The sequence below is a fragment of the Schistocerca americana genome, chromosome 4 (genome assembly GCF_021461395.2).
Source record: "Schistocerca americana isolate TAMUIC-IGC-003095 chromosome 4, iqSchAmer2.1, whole genome shotgun sequence".
Taxonomy (NCBI): Eukaryota; Metazoa; Arthropoda; class Insecta; order Orthoptera; family Acrididae; genus Schistocerca; species Schistocerca americana.
In genome coordinates, this window is record NC_060122.1 from 667,993,999 (window position 1) to 668,020,600 (window position 26,602).

The 26,602-nt window shown below is 40.0% G+C and overlaps 1 protein-coding gene across 1 annotated transcript in view; it reads right to left on the reverse strand.

The window, feature by feature from the left end:
- Positions 1 to 1,284: 1,284 nt before the first annotated feature.
- LOC124613688 (degenerin unc-8-like) overlaps positions 1,285 to 26,602 on the reverse strand; it is a 214,160-nt gene continuing 188,842 nt past the window's right edge. Inside the window, exons 7-10 of the mRNA XM_047142405.1 lie at positions 23,959 to 24,016; positions 18,316 to 18,489; positions 5,884 to 6,073; positions 1,285 to 1,361 (exon numbers count right to left, since the gene is read on the reverse strand). Of these exons, the coding sequence (XP_046998361.1) occupies positions 1,285 to 1,361; positions 5,884 to 6,073; positions 18,316 to 18,489; positions 23,959 to 24,016 (499 nt within the window). The remainder of the gene's footprint in view (positions 1,362 to 5,883; positions 6,074 to 18,315; positions 18,490 to 23,958; positions 24,017 to 26,602) is intronic.

Genomic DNA, 26,602 nt, shown 5'->3' on the forward strand with positions numbered 1-26,602 from the left:
TACATCTGAAAGATGATATTGATAAAAATTTCACACCAGCTGCATAAGAGTGGCATTAGTAACACCACTATGACAGTACAAATCAGGTTTGCTTTAAATACTTGCTGTAATGGTCATGACATTAGTTACCTTTAAGTTTGGACATGGTGAGTTGATGTTAGTCAAAAATTCCTTTAAGACAACAAAGATGCCATGACCAACACCTCACTGTGTTTGAATGAGGTCACGTAATGGATCTTCCTTCTGCAATATTGCAGAAAGACTTGGTCACAATGTAGCCACTGCACATGATTGCTGGCAGTGGTGGTTATGAAAATGTACAGACAGACGAAGACCAGGCTCTGGACAGCTAGACAGCACTACCAAGAGGGAAGATAGTTGTCTTCAGCATATGGCTTTGGCACATCATACGACAATGTGGCATACATTCCACTGACCCAAAACCACCACCATTTGTGCCATCAGTCGTGTCAAGAGAGAACCCTTTGGAGAGCAGGGTGGAGATCTGTTGTGTTTTCTGACAAAGCCACAGTGCCAATAACAGCCATGCATTGGTTAGGAGGCCAGTCGAGGGCCTGCAACCAACCTGTCTGTTTGTTAAGACACACTGGACCTACACATAGAGTTATGGCCTGTTGTGCAATTTTGTAAGACAGCAGCAGCACTCTTGTGGTTATCTCATGCATCCTGACTCCAAATTCATACATCAGTCTGGTGATTCAACCACTTGTGCTGCCATTCATGAACAGTATTCCAGGGGGTGTTTCCCAACACTCACTCACATACTGTTACTGTAGCCCAATTTGCTCTACAGAGTGTCAACATGTTGCCTTGGCCTGCCTGACCACCAGATCTGTCTCCAGTCAAGCACATATGTGACATCGTTGGATAACAACTCCACTGTCATCCAATAACAGCATTAACTGTCCCTGTATTGACCAACCAAGTGCAACAGACATGGAATTTCATCCTACAAACTGATATCTGGTGCCTGTACAACACAGTGCATGCATGGTTACATGCCTGCATTCAACAGTCTGGTAGTTACACCAGTTATTAATGTATCAGCATTTCGTATTTGTAATGGCTTACCTTGTGCCTATATTAATCTGTGATCTTGCAGTGTTACTCACTTACATATGTTACCTACACAAATATATTCCTGAAATTTCACTACTCTACATTAATTATGTTTTGGTGTTTTGACTTTTTCCCATCAATGTAGAACCTTCATCTAAAAACTTGTCAGTGGATTGAAACCATCACTGAATTAGAGCATGTCTCTCATAGTGGAAGACTCGCAGAGGACATTTTCTTCCCTAAAACATTGCCAATACTAGCATTATCATTTCTGGCAGACTCTAACACATAAGCAAAATTTCAACCATAAAACTGGTAATTCTCAGTAGCAAGAGAAAAACATTGCTTCCCTGCACAGAGGACAAAGGATATAAAGACCACTGTAGTTATTGGTAGACTCTGTGTCAATACTAATTAACACTAAAGCTCTTCATGAGTCTTTACACAATATAATGTGTCATAAAACACTTGAATAGGTGCTGCCACCTAGAAATGGCACAAACGGTTCTCAAACCACTTTACATTTATATCTATAGCTACACATACACTAGCAGAAAAAATGCAGTAGCACCAGGGTACAATATGTGCCTACTGAGAGGTTATGGTGTTAGTGATTCATTTGCCACAGTCATCACCCTTCATATGACACTCAGGAGGCCGCTTTGTGTGCTCTTCATTTTGACTCTGCAAGTAGGAACTGTGCTGAATTTAGAGGTGAACACCATTTGCAACATTCATACCAGGATACAATTATGCTCCACTGATAAGTATGTACCCCTATTGAAAGACTTCAGCCATTCAGACAGGGTCACAATTGTGAGCCTGTATGAAGTTGTATGGACATATTGACTGATTGGTGAACATCTTGAGCATAATGTATCAGTGGTGTGTTGCTGCATTTGGCAGTCATCAGTGGGAAATAACAACACCCTCAGACTAGGTTCTGGATGTCTGCATAGTACAGATGCAAGTCAGGATTGACACTGTGTGTAAGCAGTGATGGCTGACCTAACATCATTCCGGGATGAAATCCGGGCACATGTTGCATCTGCTATTCACCAAGGACCACTGGGAATTGTCAGCTTGCAACAGGACTAAGATCTTGTGTGCCCCTGGCACACTACCACTGACACCATGAAACCACCAAGCATGGCTACTCTGGTGCCGTGAAAGAGTCGACTGGAGAGTGGAATTGCAATCTGTTGTCTTCAATTATGAGAGTAGGTTCTGTCTGTATGTGACTGTTGGATGGACATGTGTAATGCATAGACCTCGTGAGAGGCCTATTCTGGAGTGCATTCACTCATGACATACAGCTGCCATTCCAAGCTTCACAGTCTTGATGCCATCAGTTATATTCCATGGCCACGTTTGGTGTTTCTGCAGGCTAAAGTAACCTGTACCCATTACATTGTACAGGCTGTTATCCCTGTGCTACTGCAATTTCTTCAACAGGAAGATGATGTTCTTTTCCAGCAGGACAGTGCACATCCACATATGGCTACTGTGATGCAATGTGCTCTTCAAGACGTACAACTACTGCCGCTGTCAGCAAGACCATCAAAACTCTTGCCAACTGATTACATATGCGGCATGATGAAGCCAGAACCTCGCATTCTCCAGAACCTGCAAGAACCATTGATGAAGTGTAACAAAGGGACAATCTACAGCAGGATGCTATTCACCGCTTTTATCATTGTTTGCATGAGACAATACAAGCCTGCATTGATGCCAGAGGGGGTACATAGTGTACTGATGCAACTGTTTGGGCACCCTTCACTGCAAGATGCATGTTTGATTTGGTCTGAATTTGTTATCATACACTCCTACAATAATGGACTACAGGTCACATCATTTGTCAATAAAATGACCTTGTCCACGAGGGTGTCACATTTTTTACCAGCAATGTTCTTTTTATCGACTCAAATAATCACATTGTCAAATCTTTATTCAACTCAAGCAACCAACTATAGTTTGAAAATCCCAGAAATATTTCAGTACCCAAAATTTGAAAACTTTGAATGCATAGACATGAGCAACCTACCAGAAAATGTACACATAACATGCAAAAGCTACCATACAAAATGTGAATGGTAGAGAAATCACATGTGAGGCCCCCAACTAAAGAAAATATAGAAGAAGACTACAGCAATTGATTTGCAAAGCCACCCACTCCAAGCTCTCCCATAAAGAAGGAGTAAGTTTATCAAGAATGGAGAGAGGGGAGAAACAACAATATTAGGTCTGGAAAGTACAAATAAACAATGCTTTAAGACTTCAAATAGAGAAGGTTCACTTCCACAGTTAACAGTTAACAAATGTAATACTCAACATTTGGAACATTAACAGATCACTCCTAATAATTAAATATGTAGATCTGAGTGAGCTCATAAACAAGATGGTAAAAAAGTTGTCCTGTTCTATATTTGACTGATGCATGAAACATTCATAAAGTGGTTTCAAGACATTATTTTGTGCAAAGAGGATTCTCTCATATAGATAAGTAATGCTAAATTCACTACACTCAGCAACATACCAACAAAGAAAAAGACATTCTGCATACTAGGCATTGAGCTAGAACAAGCTTTCTGTACTGTCTCAATTAAATTAAATGTGAATGCACTGAGAAAGAGGGGAACAGATGACACTTCAGTGGTATATTATGTAAAGGCAGAACATGAAAATTTGTTTATGATATCTCTCCCAACGCCCACCCGAAGATCTTCCAAAAACCTCGTTCCTTATCACACTTACCAACTTCATCCTCACCCATGATTACTTCACTTTTGAAGGCCAGACCTACAAACAAATCAGGGGAACGGCCATGGGAATCAGGATGGCTACGTCCTATGCCAACCTCTTCATGGGCCGCATGGAGGAGGCTCTCCTGAAGACCCAACAGCTGCTTCCCCTGGCCTGGTATAGGTTTATAGATGACATATTTGTGGTCTGGACTCATGGTGAAGAAACACTCCTTAATTTCCTCAATAACCTCAACTCCTTTTCGAATCTGAATTTCACCTGGTCCTTCTCCAAAACCCAAGCCACCTTCCTGGATGTTGACCTTCATCTTGTTGAAGCTCACATCCACATCTCTGTCCATATCAAACCCACAAACAAACAACAGTACCTTAACTTTGATAGCTGCCATCCATTCCACATCAAACGCTCCCTTTCCTACAGCCTAGGTATTCGTGGCAAACGTATCTGCTCCAGTGACGAATCCCTCAACAATTACACCAATAACCTAACCAGTGCTTCCCTATCCCGCAACTATCCTGCAGACCTTGTCCACAAACAGATCTCCCGAGCAATACATTCCTCCCCGTCCAACAACAATGTTCCTATCCCCAGACCACACAGAAGCATCTCCCTTGTCACCCAATATTATCCTGGCCTCGAAAATATCAACAAATTACTCCGCCAGGGATATGACTTTCTCAAGTCAACCCCTGAAATGAGATCATCCCTTGACAAAATTCTCCCCACACCACCCAGAGTTGCCTTTCGTCGCCCCCCTAACCTCCATAACATCCTTGTTAAACCCTACAATATTCCCAGACTACCTTCTCTACCCAGCGGTTCCTACCCCTGTAACCGACCCCGCTGCAAAACCTGCCCCATGCATCCCCCCACAACCACCTACTCCAGCCCCGCTACTGGCAAAACATACACAATTCAAGGCAGGGCCACATGTGAAACTACACATGTCATTTATCAACTGACATGCCTGCACTTCACAGCCTTTTACATCGGTACAACAACAACTAAACTGGCTGAGTGCATGAACGGACACAGACGAACTGTCCGCCTAGGAGATGTCCAATACCCAGTAGCAGAGCATGCCCTCCAGCATAATTCTAGGGACCTAGGAATCTGCTACACTGTATGTGCCATTTGGCTTCTCCCACCCAACACCAGTCCCTCTGAACTGCGGAGATGGGAACTTGCACTCCAACACATCCTTTCATCCCGCCATCCCCCTGGACTGAACCTGCGTTAAACCACCTCACTCCCAGTTACTCTTCAGTCTTCTCCTCTTTCCCTTTCCTCTTTAGCCATTCACGCATCTTTTCATCCTACATAGTTGTGTTTATCTTTATACTATATACCTCTTTACTTCTGTATGCATCCTCTTTGGTTTGAAGCTGGCACAGTACTTACAGTAGAATATCTTTGGCTTCCCTCTGACAACCATGCCTCCATCCTTGCTACCCTCCCTGCTTTCCTTTCCCTGTTGCTACATAACCTGGGTTGTGAGTAACTGAATCTACTTTCCCTTCTTCCCTTTCTTTCCCCTCTCTCCTCCCTGATGAAGGAACATTTGTTCCGAAAGCTAGGAACGTAAATTTTTGGTTCTGTTTTGTGTGTATCTATCGGCTGTACTGAGCTGAGGTAAGTACTGGCCAGCCCCTCTATCTCTTAGTTTGTATTTGTTTCACATCTTTATATGAGATTTTCCATTAATCATTTAGTTTAAGATATGTAAGTGAAGGACTCTCAGTTATTCCTAATCACACAACCTGCTCCCTCTCGCCCTCTCTTCCCCCCACCCCCCCGCCACTCTCTCTCTCTCTCTCTCCCCCTGTGTGGTGTGTGTGTGTGTGTGTGTGTGTGTGTGTGTGTGTGGTGAAGAATAGATGACCTAACGTGAATAATTTGTTTATCTGTCTGTCTGTTGTTTCATGCTTAGTCATTATGATCAGTGGCTGTCTGTCCTTGTTCCATGTATTAATTATTATTTATTAATATGAAGATTTTTATAGAAATTCTTTTGAGCATGACTCCTTAAATATAAATTACCTGTATGAGCAAATGCATTGTTCAGATTATGACCTTTGGTTTTCGGGTGCATCTGAGTCTGCTTTCTGAAGTGATTGTAAAGGTCTGAGATGACTCTAATAATTAATTCTACAACTTCAACTAGCATTAGCAGTGATATTCCCAGATAAAGACTCAGAGCTCCTCCAAGAGAGGCAACAAATGCTTGTGGCTGTGAACAAAATATCATTCAAGTAAGTTCCAACATACAGTAAAATGAACTTAGACACCATAAGTTCTATAATTATCTAATATGGACTTAGCTTAGGTTATTACGAAGTGATTATGTTTGTTATAAATCAGGCAGTTAACGTTTACAAGCACTATACTCTACAAAGATACAGTTACACATCTGGTTCACCAATTTTGATTAGAATCACACAACTGACATAACTTCTATGCAAAATGTTTTGAACAAGTGGGCTGAACATGAACTGTATTTTATCAGTAATACTGCTGAGCTCATTCATACAGTTAATTATTCATTCTGTATGTACAGCATGTTGCAGTAAGGATTCTGCAGTTGGTTAAATGAGAATCTGTCATATCATCTTACCATCATTATCATCAATTATTTTATATTCACTGCTGGATAAAGGCCTCATACAGTCCTTTTCTTGGTATCCCGAAAAGACCTTCCTTCGTCCATCTATCATTAATTCACTTGGCATGTTCAGAGAGCCAGAAGAAGAGTCTTCTGCTGTCACTTATGATTTGGTAAAATGGGTTTGGCCCATGTGACTAGGTTGTGGGTGTGCCATTGTGTCTGCAATCTGGATTGTTCCCTGCATTTAGGTGGTTGTACAGCATAGAGCAGTTATGCTCTTCATCACCAAAGAATGGACAGTGTCTTGAAAGGAGGATATAAGATGAACATCAACAAAAGCAAAACAAGGATAATGGAATGTAGTCTAATTAAGTCGGGTGATGCTGAGGGAATTTGATTAGGAAATGAGGCACTTAAAGTAGTAAAGGAGTTTTGCTATTTGGGGAGCAAAATAACTGATGATGGTCAAAGTAGAGAGGATATAAAACGTAGATTGGCAATGGCAAGGAAAGCGTTTCTGAAGAAGAGAAATTTGTTAACATCCAGTATTGATTTAAGTGTCAGGAAGTCATTTCTGAAAGTATTCGTATGGAGTGTAGCCATGTATGGAAGTGAAACATGGACGATAAATAGTTTGGACAAGAAGAGAATAGAAGCTTTCGAAATGTGGTGCTACAGAAGAATGCTGAAGATTAGATGGGTAGATCACATAACTAATGAGGAAGTATTGAATAGGATTGGGGAGAAGAGAAGTTTGTGGCACAACTTGACCAGAATAAGGGATCGGTTGGTAGGACATGTTCTGAGGCATCAAGGGATCACCAATTTAGTATTGGAGGGCAGCGTGGAGGGTAAAAATCGTAGAGGGAGACCAAGAGATGAATACACTAAGCAGATTCAGAAGGATGTAGGTTGCAGTAGGTACTGGGACATGAAAAAGCTTGCACAGGATAGAGTAGCATGGAGAGCTGCATCAAACCAGTCTCAGGACTGAAGACCACAACAACAACAACACCAAAGCAAGTGTGGAACCAACACAGCTGGGATCATGTCGGCACACCTATTGGTTGAATGTTGTCTCTAGGCAGAGGAGTGTTTACTGTGGCTGGGAGAAGGTCAGTGTCTTTGTGGCAGGAGCTGGTAGTGTCACTCTTGTGTGTGTAAGGAATTATTCAGATCACATCAGGTGCTATCAATTGCGGGTAGCATGTCACACAAGTGACGTCATCTCTGTGCAAGCCTGGAACCACTCAGGTTGGGTGCATTCTACACAGCCATAGCATCTCTGACAACACTTTCAAACTTTTTGCCGTATCAAGCAATGCAGGAGACTACACCCATATTATCAGTGATGTCATAATAGTACCCCAGGCTAACAGAAAATGCAATGTCTCCAAAGAGACATTTCTCCTCTGGCTCACAAAAACACAAAAGCAACAGCTGTGACACGATTCATGAGGATCCACTGGAAAACAGAATGGGATCTCAACTTTGGAAACATCTATGTACATCTGTCACCTCACAGGTCAAGCCAAACAACACAGTTTTGGACTCTATGGCCCATCAAACTACCACCACAGATACAGACGACAATAATCTCACATGAAAATGAAAAAATAGAACTCAGATTAGTTCTGGTTGACAGACTTCTAGTGATTCTGCAACAACAACGATACATAAATGCATCTGATAACAATGGCCACCACTGTTACATTCACTGAAGCATGACACTAGATGCAACTGTGGGCAACCCGCCAGACCCTAGCAGTTTCGGCATTGCTCATCAGTGACATCACTAGTGCAACACACTGCCCACAGTTGCTAGCAGCCAATGTGGTCTCTATGATCCTACACCTGCACAAAATATACACAACCAGCCCCAGTCATGACGAAGCTGTCCTTCTCTAGGCCAACACAAACATTCCTCTGCCTAGAAACAACATTCTGTTGCCAGTTATGCTGACACAATCCCAGTCGTGTCGGTTCCTCACTGGCTTTAGTCACTAAGCACATAACTGCTCTGTGCCGTACAGCCACCCAAATGCAATGCACAATCCAGATCACAGCACACAATGATGCCACCACAGCTCAAATACATGAGCTAAACCAGTTTTGCCCAGATCCCAAGTGATAGACTCTATGAGCTGGATCTCTTAATAAATCAATGCTTTTTGATTGCCACTTTGATGGAAGGAAACACCTTTCCCAATGCCAATGTACTTTCAGTTATGAGCTGTGAATGACTCTCAAAGCAAACATTATGCAACTGTCACACTTGCCACAGACCTTGGCCTCTGTGAAAAGTTTTCATGGCTGTTTTGGTCGCAGATGTTCATGAACCTGTCTTAGGCACATATTTTCTCTGCTGCTTTCGTCTCTAGATTTGACTTTGGGAACCCTACAGCAAACAAATAGTGGCAAATCTGTACATGACATCACTGGTGGTCCATCACTAAGTGCACAAATGGTTTCAGAGGGCACCAATGCACAAGTACCTTTAACATGTGCTATACACAAACACAATCTACTGATACTCATCTACTGTCAAAGGTTAGAACTGGAGATACAGAGGATTACAACTTCTTCTGCAGGAAGTGATTTGGATGCCACACAATCATATCCACAGCACCTCCAATAGGAGCTGCTCCACAGTCCCAGCACAACAAATACCAATGGAACAGTAACTGTCACAACATCAGCAATGGATGCACACATACAGCTGCAACATATTGCAATGTTTGAGCCACCAGCAACTCAGGTCAGTACAATGAATTTTTTTGACGCAGCACACACATCATTTGTGTATGATACTCCTGACCCCTACACCCAGGGCTCTATGACTCCATGTGACAGTTCTGCAGATATGTATTTGCTATTAAAATGCGCCTAAAATCAACACTAAATCAGGTTGTGTGTTCAACAGATAGTTCACTCACAGCTGCAAACTGTCCAGTGACATTGAAATGATCATGATTATGTCAAGATTATTGGCTCACGGGTTCCTTACCAACTCAGCTCCTAGGTTACAACAATTGCCTCCTAGTATGAAAGGGGATCTTGATGTTACTGCACTCACTACCCCATCACCTCAACAATCCAGCACCTCACAGCCAAAAATCAAGGGCCAACAACCTCACTACAGTCAACACTTTAGTAATGCCACTACAGTTGACTCTGTCCACCTCCACCTTACCTTTGCCAATATCAGCTATATTGCAATAAATTTGGGTACATGACACCATGTTATCCTTCCTCTTTTTTGAAGAGAAATGCCCAGCCGTGCCCTGCATAACAGCCAGCCACAGCGTGGTTTGTCAGTCACATGTATGCAAAGAAGAACACAGCAGCTATGACCTACCATCAAGCCATCCCCCCTCTCTACCACCTACCCCCACCCCTCTCTCTACCATCAGAGGCTAACCTCCACTGAGTGGACTCTTTTTGGTTCTAAGATTTATTTGCTAACAACTGTCTAGTGTATACATATTTGAGTTATATCTCCATATTGCAACAAATTTTATTATAACAGTCTACAGCCTAAATCTGCATACCGCATTTCAATGCAAACACATCTCACAGGAAATCCCAGAGTGTTAAGTGTATGATTTTGGTACCAAATTTTGTAACATTAGCTTAACATTGGCAACAAGAGAGAAATATTGATAGGAGGAGAATAGTAAGATGCAGATGTTCATTTAAGATTAGGATGATTGGTAGAAACAATTAGAAAAATAAAACTTTTGGGAAAAAAATCAGTGGAAAAGAAGAGGGGAATTTGAGATAGGAGATAGGATGTCCCAATATTGTATTAAATAAACTAACAGAGGAGGGTCAACAGATACATCCTTACAGGGGTGTTATGGTAGACTTTCCAACATCACTGGCATGATGTTGTTAAAGTGATGTGTCAAAAGATTATTCTGCCTAGAGATTGGCAACAACCTCCAATTGAGCTTTAGGATGGTGGTTACAAAACTAAATCATAATATGATAGAACATGAGGTTTAGGGGGAAAAAAGAGACAGAAACAGATATTCTGAAACACAACCAGAGGGTGGACTGATATTTTAAGTAGGGAATTATTTTCATAGGTTTAATAATTAGTTGAATTTATATTGTTTTGTACAGGCTAGCTATATGCTAGTTATCACTCATTTATCGTAAGAAATGGGACTACTCAACACACCACAGTGGCCATTGCTTGAGGTGAAAGCTACTCTAGTTTTCCAATTACAGTAAGATTTCAAATGTAGTACCACCAACTTCAATACACTTAGTGATCTGCTTTCCACATGACTCAACACTGGTCGGAAGCATGTCTGTGGGATTGTCAGCACAGATGTTTCTGATTCGGTCAGTCATGTCTTCATAGGCAGTTGGCTCTTGCTGATACACCTTATCTTTTAAATATCCCCATGGAAATTATCAAGTCCGGCAACCTAGTGGGCCAATTAATGGGGTCGCCTCTGTTGATCCATCAAGCAGTGTAAACATGGTCTAATAACCCCCCCCCCCCCCTCCCCCGTTCTTCAAATGCGTAGCTCACAGGGCAACTGTCATGCCGAAATCACATATGTGGTTGAATGTCCAGGGTAACATCCTGCAGTAGTACCTGTAGTCCCTGTTCCAAAAACGTTTGATATTTCTGTCCATTCAGCATACACACCATATGTTAACTGACCAAGGACACTGATGATCAATTTGTCATAATCAGTGGGTATTGTCTACACTTCAGTAATGCATGTTATGCCAGTTAATGCTACCACTGCTTGTGATTGTAGACTCATAGGAGAACAGTACTTCAGCAAAGAATTTACCAATCATTTGCTTTTGTTGTCATGTTAATTGACAAAACACTACCCTGTTATGGAAATTGGTGCCATGAAGTTCTTGATGCAGTGACATGTGGCCTTACGATGATACACTGTTGTGACAATATTACCCACGGGCATACTGGAATCACAGTGTAATTTCTAGGCACTTATCCCTAGGTTGTGGTACAGTGCCACTCGTACAGCTATTCCCTTAGCTTCTCTTGTAACATATTTGCTTTGTTTCCTTTCGTCAGTCTGTACACGCTATCAGACATAAAGGGGTTCGCAGCCTTTTAAAATAACAAATAAGAGCAAGCTTTCTCTGAAAAATGCTCAGCATACAAGGCAACAGTAGCCTCAACATTCTTCCTGCATTCTCCGTAAACCATGATCATTTCAATATATTTTCTTCTGTGGTTGCAACATTCATCACCCATTTGAATGTCTATCCTCCAAATGATAGGGAGGCATGCTGCCGACTGTGTGCCAGCTACTGGAAACATGCTGTTTATAGCTGACACATAACCCAAGGTCATGGTCTTAGAAATCACAGAATACATTGTGTGTTCTGATGGAGGCCTTGATTTACAAGTCTATTTTGGATGTGGAGACTGAATATAATATGAACGTTAGTTCGTCTGTTTTAATTGATGTTTTGAAAGGTCAAACTATCTTTCGAGGAGGTCGTTTTGATTTTACTTTTTCTGTTACTGACAACCCTATCAGGCAATGTTGGTTGACAGTCACTCTAATACAGACTTCATTAGAGCAGGTGCCTCCTCGTGATGTTCTTGGTTATCAGACATTTATGATCACTTTGTCTCAAGTTCGTGGTGTAGGAAAAACATCAACAAATTTTGTTATTGATAAACCATTGTGTGTTAGAACTCATTGGTCTTGTAAATTTCTGAGTTCACATAATAGCAACATCAGATGTCTAAAAGACACAGGTGCTATGAGATAAAAATCACAAGAAAGTTTAAGATTTCTAAGTACTCAGAATGGCATTCCACTGATACTGTTAGTATGATGAAGCTGTAAAACTGTTATGGAAGAATAAAGTAGCCAGAATTTATTATTTTCTAATGAAAATTTATTTGTGTAGTATGTGTTGCTTATTAAATTTGCAATTTATTGTACAATTTTATCCTCTGATATAGTATTTTGTTTGTTTTTCCTTACTAAATGTAACTTCAAACAGGCTCTTGCTCCATGATTATGTACAGAATAATTAGTGAAATATTTAGTAATGTTTTCCTTCATACGGTCAACAGATTGGTGGATGCACTCACTTGGTGCCATGGAGATCTTGAATTTTTAGATAACTCTTTACAATGAGCTCAGCTACTACTTCCAGCTATTATTCTCAAGGGCTTTTCTGCAGTTTAAAAATTGTGTCCATTATTTGTTAATTCAATCCCTGAGATGAATTCCATGGCCACGAGCTGAGTGTATGTAGGCATAGTTCGTCATGAAAAGACAATGGCCACTACAAAATGACACTAACACTCTAAGAACAAAATATGTTGAAGACATTATTTTTGCAAGTAGATTTGTGTGTTCATTCCCTACTAGCTAACAATCAAAATTCATCCACAAAAACTTCATCTTTGTTAGATAGTCTATATAATGATCATCAATGTTTAATGTGACTAATTTGTTTCCCCTTTTTATGGCAAAGCACACTCTGTTTGTTTTCTTTATGTTCAATGTTAAACTATTACTTATTCTCCAGTTGTAAACATCCTTTTATTTGCTTCCTGTAATAAGAGGTCTGGTGTTTCATCAGTGTCTATGATTTTATCATCAGCAAAAAGAACTTTTTCTCCGTGTCTCACACTGTCAGGAAAGTCAAATAATGAGAAGTCCAGGCTGGAATATCAACAATTATGAAACGTATAGATTCCTACTCACTGTAAAAATGACACAATGAGTCACAGACAGGTACAACAAAGACAGCTTCACAGTAAGGTTTTGCCCAAAGCCTTCTTCAGAAAAGAAAAGGAAACACACACATTCACACTAGCAGGCACACCTCACACACACACACACACACAACCACTATCTCTGGACTGCCAAGTCTGGCTAAAGCAGCCAGAGATAGTGGTCCTGCTTTGTGAGGTGTGTGTGCTTGCGTGAATCGGTGTGTGTTTTACTTTCTTTCCTGAAGACAGCTTGGGCCAAAAGTTTAGTGTGTAACAACCTTTTCACTGTGCCTGTCTGTAGCTCAACATGCCATCTTCATGGTGAGTAGCACTCTATCCTTTTCATAACCACTGACTGTCTGTAAAGTCATTGATACACTCTAAGAATAGGACTGGACCCAGTACACTAGCCTGAGAAACACTTATGTTTATCTGTTATTTGTCTTAAATTTGTTTTACTAAAAACTTATCATAGGCAAATTTATACACTATCTCCAACTTTTGCATGTTGTTTTCCAAGTAAGACTGGAATCACTCATTTGCAATTTCTCTTATACCTAGCGTTTCTAGCCTGCTTAGAAGTATTTTATGGTCTACAGTGTCAAAAGCCATTTGCGCCTCTCCCACTTCAGAAACCAAACTGTGCTTCATTAAAAAGATTGTTTTAATCCACGTAATGTACTAGTCTTTTTTCATTATTGATTCTATTATTGTTGAGAATGACAATAGTAGTGAAACAGTTGCATACATTTCAATACTTTCCACATTACCTTCCTTTATCAAGGGTACCATTCATGCATGGTTCAGGTACCGTGGGAAAACACTTGAACTAAACTTATTTATCATGTTTGATAATGGGGCTTGTATACTATCTATGCACTCATTCAAAACAGAGGCAGAAACATCTAACCTGGTGACTTCTTAATTTATAGTTGTTGTATTGTCTTCTTAGGTCCAAGCTCTGTTGTGGGAGATGGCATAATAGTGCTTGTTGTGCAAGTCGTTGTGGTTGCTACAAGTTTTAGGGAGATTGCGCTGTAGCTTCACCAAAATATCAAAGAAATAATCTTTCAGAACATTTACTAATTCCAGAAAACTTTCTGTTGTTCTGTCCCTATATCTGTTTTTTTTTTTATCATAATTGTGTTTGCTTTTCCCAGTTGCTTGTTTTATAACATCCTGCCCCAGCGAAGGGTTTTATTTTCTCCATTATATATTATTTTGCCACTGAATTATTTCTTTGCAGCAAGCAGTAACCTCCAGTATATTTTTTATACCTGTGATAGTACTACAGAAACTGTGGATTAGTGTTTTGCTTTTGCGAAGAAGTGAGAAAGTTAAGTGTATGTATGGACTTTATAATGCACACAGTTATCCATCTCTTTTGCTAAGCTGCTGTAGCAGAAATGGAAATTTTGCACATGTCTCCTCAAATGTCAATTTAAAAATGTGTACAACTTAGAGGACTTGGCACCTACATTGCTTTTCACACACACTTCATCCCAGATTTGATTTGATAATCTTTTAGAAAAAGCATGTATCTTACATTCTGAGAAAATCATTTAGTAGGCCAGCAGTTTTGCAGGTCTTACTTCAACTTTATTGTCTGACAGTAATGTCTGTAAGCATGTGGTAATATTGAAGTAGAACTTTTTGAAAGCCTCATAACAGTGTTTAACATTTGTGCCAAACCAAAACACTCAAAATGTTTACGAAGTTATTACTAATTTCACTCTCAACACTTGTGTTAATATCTCCATATATCTCCATATATATCTCCATATATCTCCATATATAACTATCTAGACATGGGTGTTGTAACTTCTTCCAGGACTTCAGTTAATTTGTAGAAGAAAATATCCACATTACCACAAGGTGAGCGGTAAACACATGAAGATTAACTTCTTATAGATGGCTAGCTTCGTTACTTCAACAGCTGCCAATTCAAAATGTTTATCTACACTAATTGTGGCCAGAGCTTCTCTAGCTTTAAAATGTATGCCACCCTGACATAATACATTTTCCATCACCCTTTAAGATAATTCCACAGTACCAAATTTCACATCCATATGATGACAGTACTACATGCTGCAATTCATTATCTCTACACCAGTGCTCTGTAATTCAGGGCACAGTGCTGTTCAGACTGTAATTCAGCTTCATGATGATGTACTTTATTTTTAATGGACTGTACACTTTCATGAATAGCAGATAACTGTGAGCAAATTTACATGCTGCTTGGGCACTCCAGTGTGGTACATTCTATGTTCTGCATACACAATGCAGAAATCTCTAAGCTGGTTGAGATACCTGTAAGAGATTGGAGCCTGTTGTCATGGTTTGTCCTAAAACTGACCCAGTACTCGTACAGCAGACATTTGACAATATGTGGCTCCACACTCACTCACTACACTCTCATAAATCAACTTCACCAACCTCCCTTTCACAAACCTGCTGAGGTGCAGACCATGCCTAGTGTGGCTCCAACTCCCGAAAGTCTGCACTGCCACCAAATGCACTGTGCTCCCAGCAAGTAGTCCATCAGTCCCATCTCCATTACATGCCCATACAGCACTGCCAAGACAAGGCTGATCATGCCGATGGAACAGTTCTTAGCATGCTCACCTTGGTGCCACCAGTTAGGGAAGTTTGTTACTCAGGCACCATCTATGTTGTATGCCCCATTCCTATTCACATTATTCCCTGCCCCATCCAGTATCACTACCTAATCATCTTTTGTGAAATCCTTAAATCCTTACACAAAGGCCCTTAAATCTCAATCTACTCACTTAGCCCAGCACTCAGCTTGAAAATTGCTGGTAACTTGTGACATAGCAAGCTAGAACTGTTATCATTTATGCTCCTGTGAATAACCAATTTTTTCCCTTTTTTATTTACAAAATTCCATACATTTTCTAAGTTGTGTACATGAGGGATTTGTTCAAATATTGCAAAATATCAATTAAGCTGCTTCTGAATTATGTTCTTTATTCAAAGTAATGGATCTGAAATGCTGATTTCAAGGCTGCACTTGGATTTACAGTGAGTCCAGTTACTTAAAAAAATTATACCTAATTGAAAATTCTAGCACTTTACAGAACAAGAAAAACAATGAGAACCAGTAGGTATTTATGCCCATGTTGACACCACTAAATATAAGGATTAGTAATTCAACTTTTGAACAATGTATTCCAAATGCTTTTAGTAACTCAACTTTTGAATAATGAATTCCAATTGCCATGAAACCAATTAATGTATGGGGTAATTAACATTAAAATCAATAAGCAGCCAAATTTTACATAACTGATTTTGCTCCACTACTTGTCCAATGCTTCTCTTTGCCATTGCACTTTTTAACCTGATTTGTATGCAACAGTTGATATACTTTATTAATTAAGTCATTAATTAGGAATTCTGTGCAAGTTACAGTAATTTTCAATGTAGTGCTTGCACTTGTAAGTAAGGTCTTCCCATTGTGCATGCATAAAGTGATTTCACTAACTTTTATAAATTCCTAAATTACCACATTTTTCGTAAACCAAAATTTCATCAATACTTATAGTCCATCCCTTACAACAAAATTCAACCTAGCCAATTTTCAAATGATTGTATAGTTCCTCAAATAATAATTTGTTCATACACCAGTCTTTAAATGGTTGGACATCACTCAGAATCAACAGTCTGAGTTCAGTTCTGCTCAAGCTATGTAACATCTGTGCTCCCAATGGTGTGCACCAATGCTGCAAAAAGTGATGTTGATGTTCAAAAATTTGCAACTGATTTTTGTAACTCAAGTTAATGAATAATTTGACTGAACTGTGACATGGTTGGTAGGGGAACTGAACTATCATTGTCATTTAGAGGAGCTATTATTGGACATGGTGATTTTAAATTAATGCGTGAACTAGGTGAACTATTTTAGTATACTTTTACCTGATACATTTCTAGAAGCCTGTACTATATGTTAACTGTGACACTATACATAAATATAGACAGTATTTACACCACACTAAATACTTGGTCTAGTGACTAGTTAGAACTACCATTGCTTACTGGACAGCACTACATTAATGTGTGTTTTCATAACATTGCAACATAAATGAGTAATTCTCCCACTGAATTCTTCATTATATGAGAGTGCTGACCTGACTGTGCATGCCAATATTTTTACAATGTAGGAAAATTGCTCACTGCCCAAACCATATAACTGAATCTAATAAAATATGTGAAAAAGTGCAACCTGAATTGTGGTGCTTCAGTACATTTTTTAGCAAACATCATCAAATACTGAATAGGACTTTCAGCTTCAAGTCAACAGACAGAAATTCTACCAAAGATGGGGAGGGGTCTACAAAAATCAGGTTGATGCTTTACAACCTGATGCTTCTCCCATAACTTCTCCTGTTACTGAGGGCCTACATGTCTACCATGGCTGCTACCTAGCAGCAGTACTCTTTGTTCCCTAACATACAAGCCTTTCCTAATCTGCTCACTCATGGGCATAGTCTGCTGTACATATCCTGCTCCTACATCATCTTGAGGCTCTTCTCCTCTCAATTCTGGTAGCTGGAACCTGTTGTTGGTAACATAACAGAACTGTCAGACATGTCCTCCTCCAGATAGCCCTCCCATCAACTTCCAGTTACCAACCACTGCCCTCACCACTACTTTCCCTCATCCTCATTAGCTTACTCCTAGCTTGATCCAACTGTGCCTGCTCCTCCACTGAGCTATTCCTGCTGCATATTTTGCAGTTCCAAGAGAGGACCTCAGCAATATCCTCAGAGTCCTCCCAATTACATTCCCTTCCCCTATGAGACCATGTGAAACAAACAGAAAAGAACAAAAATACAATAAAAAATTTCATCAAAACTTTGATGAGCAATAAAATCATGCTTGTCACTTTGTTACCATCTACATAGCCTTGTCTTAGTCATAGAGTCATTAGTCTTTACGCTAAAACTGTATTGTTTGAATTATTGATTACAGTGAATTAAATATTTTAAAAACCATAATACAGTAGATATGAAATTGCTACATCTGCTGTTAGCATTCTGTCTAAAGTTATCACTTTTGTACATGGCATTGTTATTGTCTGTATGCTTTCAGTGGTGAGAATATAATTTACCTCATAAGCAGCTGTCTGAACTGTTTGCTGAACACGGAGGTTTTCAAAATATACATCAATTTTTAATGCATTATCTTTTATTATTTGCTTTTCTGGATGAAATTTAGCACCATGGTTTCCTTCGGTGACATTTTCACAGTTATCCACAAGGGTGAACCGTTTAGCAACTGTACACTGAAAAACAATCTATATTAATAAAAAGTTGATGTGCGATTAATTAAGAAATATTTTTGAGAACTCTCGAACAATCCTTATACATTTTGGAAAACATGAGACTTGTTATTACTATCAAAAAAATATAATTTTGTGTGGGTTGTAATTTTCTCTCAGATTCTACAAACAATTCCACTGGTAAGGCCATGTGGGGGGATTCCATTAGCCAAGCAACAATGCAGGAACAGTATGTAGGAATGGCTTCTGGCTAGGGGTAAGGAAACTTTTCTGTTTTGATGCAGATGGAAGGAGTAAGGATCCATGGCAGTTAAAAAAATGTGAAAAATTACATAAATTGTGGAATTAAGCCCGAATAAAGTTCACAAGAGTACACCCAAATACGTGAGAAAAATCATGAGAAGGGAGAAACGGATGAAACAGGGGGAAACAAGATGAAATCTGAGGGAGTCGACAATAGCGAAACGTAGGTAGCAGGTCTAACGGTGGAGGAGTGTGAAGAAGGGGGATGCCAGATGTGACTGAATGAGATGAAATTAGTGGGAGCAAACTGGGATAGAATGGAGAAAGGGTGGGGGGGGGGGGGGGAGGAGTTCGCAGGATGAGATAGAAGATCATGTGGCACTAGAAAGGTGTGGGAAATAACACGCAAAAAAAATGAGACAGTAGGATTAATGATATTGGAAGGAGTAATGTGGGACATCAGATGCTTCATCAACAATCAGGGTGGTCTTGTAGATGTCTCTTGTGCATGGCTGAGACAGCTGATACAGTGTGGCTTGTAAGTAGAGCAAGCATTGCAGTTTATAAAGTGACAAGAGAAACATAAGAAAGAAGAGAAAGAAGGACGGACATTGAGTATAGTTATGCATTACAAAAACCCACATCCTTTCGTCTTTCCCTCTCCTTCCCTCTTTCCTGATGAGGCAACAGTTTGTTGCGAAAGCTTGAATTTTGTGTGTAAGTTTGTGTTTGTTTGTGTGTCTGTCGACCTGCCAGCACTTTCATTTGGTAAGTCACATCATCTTTGTTTTTAGATATATTTTTCCTACGTGAAATGTTTCCCTCTATTGTAACAATATATATATATATATATATATATATATATAAAAATAGAGGGAAACATTCCACGCGGGAAAAATATATTTAAAAACAAAGATTCCAAGACTTACCAAACGGGAAAGCACTGGTAGATAGGCACAATAAAAAAGGCCTTTAAATATATCTGCTTGTGTCTGTATATGTGTGGACGGATATGTGTGTGTGTGTGAGTGTATACCTGTCCTTTTTCCCACTAAGGTAAGTCTTTCCGCTACCGGGGTTGGAATGACTCCTTACCCTCTCCCTTAAAACCCATATCCTTTCATCTTTCCCTCTCCTTCCCTCTTCCAAACTTGAAATTTTGTGTCTGTGTATGTGTGTTTTTTTATTGTGCCTATCTACCAGCGTTTTCCCGTTTGGTAAGTCATGGAATATATATATAATAGAGGGAAACATTCCACGTGGGAAAATGTCTGCCTGTGTCTGTGTATGTGCGGTTGGATATGGGTGTGTGTGCGAGTGTATACCTGTCCTTTTTTCCCCTTAAGGTAAGTCTTTCCGCTCCCGGGATTGGAATGACTCCTTACCCTCTCCCTTAAAACCTACATCCTTTCATCTTTCCCTCTCCTTCCCTCTTTCCTCACGAAGCAACCGTGGGTTGCGAAAGCTTGAATTTTGTGTGTATGTTTGTGTTTGTTTGCATGTCTATTGACCTGCCAGCGCTTTCGTTTGGTAAGCCACATTATACACTCCTGGAAATTGAAATAAGAACACCGTGAATTCATTGTCCCAGGAAGGGGAAACTTTATTGACACATTCCTGGGGTCAGATACATCACATGATCACACTGACAGAACCACAGGCACATAGACACAGGCAACAGAGCATGCACAACGTCGGCACTAGTACAGTGTATATCCACCTTTCGCAGCAATGCAGGCTGCTATTCTCCCATGGAGACGATCGTAGAGATGCTGGATGTAGTCCTGTGGAACGGCTTGCCATGCCATTTCCACCTGGCGCCTCAGTTGGACCAGCGTTCGCGCTGGACGTGCAGACCGCATGAGACGACGCTTCATCCAGTCCCAAACATGCTCAATGGGGGACAGATCCGGAGATCTTGCTGGCCAGGGTAGTTGACTTACACCTTCTAGAGCACGTTGGGTGGCACGGGATACATGCGGACGTGCAGTGTCCTGTTGGAACAGCAAGTTCCCTTGCCGGTCTAGGAATGGTAGAACGATGGGTTCGATGACGGTTTGCATGTACCGTGCACTATTCAGTGTCCCCTCGACGATCACCAGTGGTGTACGGCCAGTGTAGGAGATCGCTCCCCACACCATGATGCCGGGTGTTGGCCCTGTGTGCCTCGGTCGTATGCAGTCCTGATTGTGGCGCTCACCTGCACGGCGCCAAACACGCATACGACCATTATTGGCACCAAGGCAGAAGCGACTCTCATCGCTGAAGACGACACGTCTCCATTCGTCCCTCCATTCACGCCTGTCGCGACACCACTGGAGGCGGGCTGCACGATGTTGGGGCGTGAGCGGAAGACGCCCTAACGGTGTGCGGGACCGTAGCCCAGCTTCATGGAGACGGTTGCGAATGGTCCTCGCCAATACCCCAGGAGCAACAGTGTCCCTAATTTGCTGGGAAGTAGCGGTGCGGTCCCCTACGGCACTGCGTAGGATCCTACGGTCTTGTCGTGCATCCGTGCGTCGCTGCGGTCCGGTCCCAGGTCGACGGGCACGTGCACCTTCCGCCGACCGCTGGCGACAACATCGATGTACTGTGGAGACCTCACGCCCCACGTGTTGAGCAATTCGGCGGTACGTCCACCCGGCCTCCCGCATGCCCACTATACGCCCTCGCTCGAAGTCCGTCAACTGCACATACGGTTCACGTCCACGCTGTCGCGGCATGCTACCAGTGTTAAAGACTGCGATGGAGCTCCGTATGCCACGGCAAACTGGCTGACACTGATGGCGGCGGTGCACAAATGCTGCGCAGCTAGCGCCATTCGACGGCCAACACCGCGGTTCCTGGTGTGTCCGCTGTGCCGTGCGTGTGATCATTGCTTGTACAGCCCTCTCGCAGTGTCCGGAGCAAGTATGGTGGGTCTGACACACCGGTGTCAATGTGTTCTTTTTTCCATTTCCAGGAGTGTATATATAATAGGGGGAAACATTCCATGTGGGAAAAATATATCTAAAAACAAAGATGATGTGAGTTACCAAACGAAAGTGCTGGCAAGTCGATAGACACACAAACATACACAACATACACACAAAATTCAAGCAACAGTTGCTTCATCAGGAAAGAGGGGAGGAGAGGGAAAGACGAAAGGATGTCGGTTTTAAGGGAGAGGGTAAGGAGTCATTCCAATCCCGGGAGCAGAAAGACTTACCTTAGGGGGAAAAAAGGACAGGTATACACTTGCACACACACACATATCCATGCGCACATACAGCTCCCGGGATTGGAATGACTCCTTACCCTCTCCCTTAAAACCCACGTCCTTTCGTCTTTCCCTCTCCTTCCCTCTTCCTGATGAAGCAACCGTTGGTTGCAAAAGCTTGAATTTTGTGTGTATGTTTGTGTTTGTTTGTGTGTCTATCGACCTGCCAGCACTTTCGGTTGGTAAGTCACATCATCCTTATATATAAGACTGCAGCCTCTGGCAGCTGAAGCCACACTGCAAGCAACAGCAGCAGTTCATGATGGGAGTGGCAGCTGGGTGGGAGTAAGGAGGAGGCTGGGATAAAAAGAACTTTGTTTTGAATATATCCATTTATATACCTTCATGTGAACTTTGAATCAATCTGCACACATCTAAAGTATAAAAGTGGCGTGTCAGAAAAATGTGTTTTTCACACAAAATCCAAACTAAACAAGATTTTTTCAAACAGTTAAAACTTATCTTAGACCAAGGTTCAGTACACTAGTGGACCCTATTTGAATCATTAGTCTCACTCCAGTCCAGAGTTATTTAAGAGTGACTGTTCAAACGAGAGTGACTATTTTTGCATGTAAAATCCAAATGGTGCACATACAAGTGGTGCCATTAGCTGAGCATTAATTTTAGCCCAATGAAAACTTTCCCAAAAGGAATTATTTGAGTTTCACAATTTTCCTGGGCACCAGCTATGGTTCATTGTTCAAACCATGCTTAATCTTTGAATGGGCATGCCGTTTTTCATAAGATGAACAAGCACATGCGGCATACTTTGTACACATTCAAAGCACAGCTGTGCTTATGTCGTAAAGGTAAACATGTATGAGCAGAATGACAGTTCAGTTTTAGTTGAAAGAAATAATGATAAAATAAACTTACATAATGTGAGCTAATGCACTGCTTAATTAAATTATAATGGAGTACACTTTCATTGTATTTCTTTCTTGCCATGGATAGGTGTTACTCCACAGTAATGAGTACAGTTGCATCAGATTCCAGCCAACTGCTTATTCGATTACTAATTATCTCATATATAACTGCCTGATTTTGGGATTGTGCTGTTAGCTAGTAGCCTGTGTCATTTTCTTGCAGGGATCATATTTTTTTTCTCAGTTGGCTTGTTGTTTATTTTATATTACTGCTGCTCACTTGGACATATGACAACACCATTTATCACTGTGATAGCTGAACCAGTAATGAAGAAATCGGTATGGGCTCACAATTGTGAAATGACAATGGAAAACAATTTTATTTGTGTCTGGTGCACTTTATACATAAATGTACCCACTTGAGGGTCAATATACTGTAGCACAGCTAGAGTAAGACAAATGTCCAAATGGCTACACAAATTATCACTGGTCTGGGCTAAACTAAAAACTTTTACCCCTCGTTCTCAGCTCAAATAGGAACTGAGTGCCAAGATCCCCTAACTGCAATTCTGTGCACGGCATTTTCAAACATACTGTTATGGCACATCCACGCTATAAAAATACTAGGCAGAAAACAGTTTCATCACACTTTCTTAAATTAGCTTTAGCTCACAAAAGGGTTCATAAAGATCCTACCAAAATATCTGATCACTTACTAAATGATATTAAATGCCTGATATACATGAAGGTAGACTTGAAAGTACAATAAGCAAGTTCCTTATGGGCATCTACTTGTATTGCACAGAAGAAATTTTATTCAGAAACATGTAACTTATTTACAAAGATAATAATACATGTTTCTTCTGTTACTGAACATTCTTTTGTACTATGCGAATGCATCAGTAAATAATCAACCAGAATCCATATTTAAATGCAAATTAAGTTAATAACCTGTAAGTTTCTCATTCCTCATGATTACAATATGTAATGCAAGTGGCCCATGGCATGTATGACTAACAAAGAAACAAGTTGATAATATAATTATTACTGTTTGCAAAAATGGGAATCTTTAATTTATAGAGTCAAATAAATATTTCTACTTACCCATGTGCTGTCAGTTGGCCAAATGGCAGTTGAAATACTTGTCTGATAGGTTACCTCCCTTAATGAGAAAAAAGGAAGAATTAATTTACTGTTAAAATACATACAGTAGCAATTAATCTTTCTGTGTGCTGTAAGAAATACTATTTACGGCACTGTATTCAGTTTATGGACATAGAAAACAATTTCTTCGGATTTAATTTCATATGGTATGCAGAAAACATATGGTTTAACATAGAACTTCCAAATAATGCTAGTTTTACAGTTTCCAAAAACTAAGAATAACGAAGAGTTCACAATGTATTCCTTCAACTGATATGAGAAGGATTACAGAACCACATAAGGCTAATAGCAATACAAATAGGAAACAAAAGGGTGCTCTAATTCAGTTACTTAAGAAATGAAAAACAAATAAATAAATACTAATATAGGAAAATGAATTATACAAAAGAATAATATAAGTATGGTCACACAGCTGTCAAAATTGCATTGCAGTTATATGACTTGATGTAATTATTTGCAGGTGGAGATGTTTATAGGTCTAGAAGAGTATTTGGGGGTTGTCCAATGAAGTATAGTTCTCCACCACAGTAGATACCACAAATTCACTACAACATTCTGACCCAGGGACCATGTAGACCATTCTGTGCAGTGGGAATCTTTATCTTTTATCACTACAACTCAATGTGACACATATACTACACATGTGGAATAGCTGCTGAAACTGAATCCTGTTATGAACTGTAATTTTCATGTGACTGCTTTACATTTGATTTACTTCTCAAAGTGATTATATGTGACTTATTTCATGAAGTAATATCTGATTTATTTTGTAAATTTATTTTGATTAAATTTGACTGGATGATTATAAATAATACTTTGTAAACTAGATTATCTGATACACATATAGTGATTAACAATAGTGAAAAACCTTAAGCAAACTAGGAAGCAAAACACTTTTTTGACAAAGTTCTACGCAACAGAATGTGCAATTTTAGGTGGAAAAATATATTTCAGATCATATTTAAAATACTAAAAGCTCGCTTTTATAAAAGAAATAACTACTTGTTGTGAATCAGAGTATGATAATGTACTTTGTTTATCATAGTAATATGATTAGTACAGAATATTGTGCAGCGTATGAAAAATTTCAGCAATGATGCCTTGAAACAATCAGGATGTGGCAATAGATGAATGAACTGATAACACATATCGCAAATGTACTTGTCTTTCTAAAGGTTGACTGCAGTAACTGAGTTGGCAATGTGTTTCTGAATGATGATCACCTCTTTGACAGCCCAGATAGCCAAAAAAAATCCTTTATTTGGGCTGGTTTTTGTTAAATAATAAGTAACTTGAAAATAAATATGCATCTGTTTTCAACAGCAGATAATAAAAATAGTGTGTGTAAATTGGAAGTGAATTAATTAAACCCCAAATGGGCAATAATGTGAACTGACAATGACCAGTTTTCACTATGAAAGATCTGGCCATATAAGCAACATCAATGAAGTAACTATGGTGGCAGCTGAACTAACAACTGTAAACAACAAATGTGCCTTCAGTCGGTCAGTCATGAGCTAAGTAGCAGACATGCAGCTCTAGCACATCAATGGTGTTCTGTCACAAATCAATAGTGTTCTGTCACAAATCACAGTAGAACAACATCTCTACACCAAGTGTTCAAGACTTCCTACAGAATGTCTGAAAGTGTGTGCAGTGTTTGTCCCACACACCTTGACTCCCAAACATAAACAAAAACTTGTGGATAGCTGCTGTAGCTTGACTGAAATGCAAACCACAGACAATTCTTTTCTAGAAAAATATCATCATGAGTGACACATCTTAGTATTATTACTATGAACCTGCTACAAAATGACAAAGTGTAGAAATTCACATGAACTGACATTCAAGGCAGTGTGACACATGAGTTGAATAACATCTCAAAGGAGGACTTTTCTGACAGTTTCACATGGTTTTACGAACATTTCGTTTGTTGTATTTAGTGACGGAAAGGAGACTATGTAGAACACACTTAGCATTAAAATCACATTTCTCAATTTTATGAAAGTTTCCTGTATGACATTGGAGGCCTCCTTAGGAAAATGTATGATGGTAAGCAACATGGCACAGTGGAACTTCACTACTGCTATGGCAATGCTGGCACTCCCGGCCATTGTCATTTCTTGGGAGCTGGTCATCATATTGATACTATAAATGAAACATTATTGATAAGGTAGAGGGCTATTTGCATCTTATAACTGATCTCACTTATTGCATAACCATATAAAGGCACAACATTGGCAAAAAAGTAACATACCATTTTGGTAAAGTGATCTGTTACCCATCTACTTAACCAATGAATGATGGTCACAACAACTAAAAGTATATATTTTTTAATTAGTTAAGCAGTTTAAATTCACAAACTGTTTGAAAGTTTTGTTGTTTGTGTGTGTAAACTGGTATGGATGGACACCACACAACTTCAAGGTGGGAAAACCATTACAGCTTTACTACAGTTCACAGAACCTTCTGTCTTAGCATTATTCCATGTTGCAGAATCCCAAAATGGCTATCATTATAGAAATGAAGTTTAGTTAGCTGTCAGATTCATACAGAACTGTCATTCACAAATGTCATTCAGAAT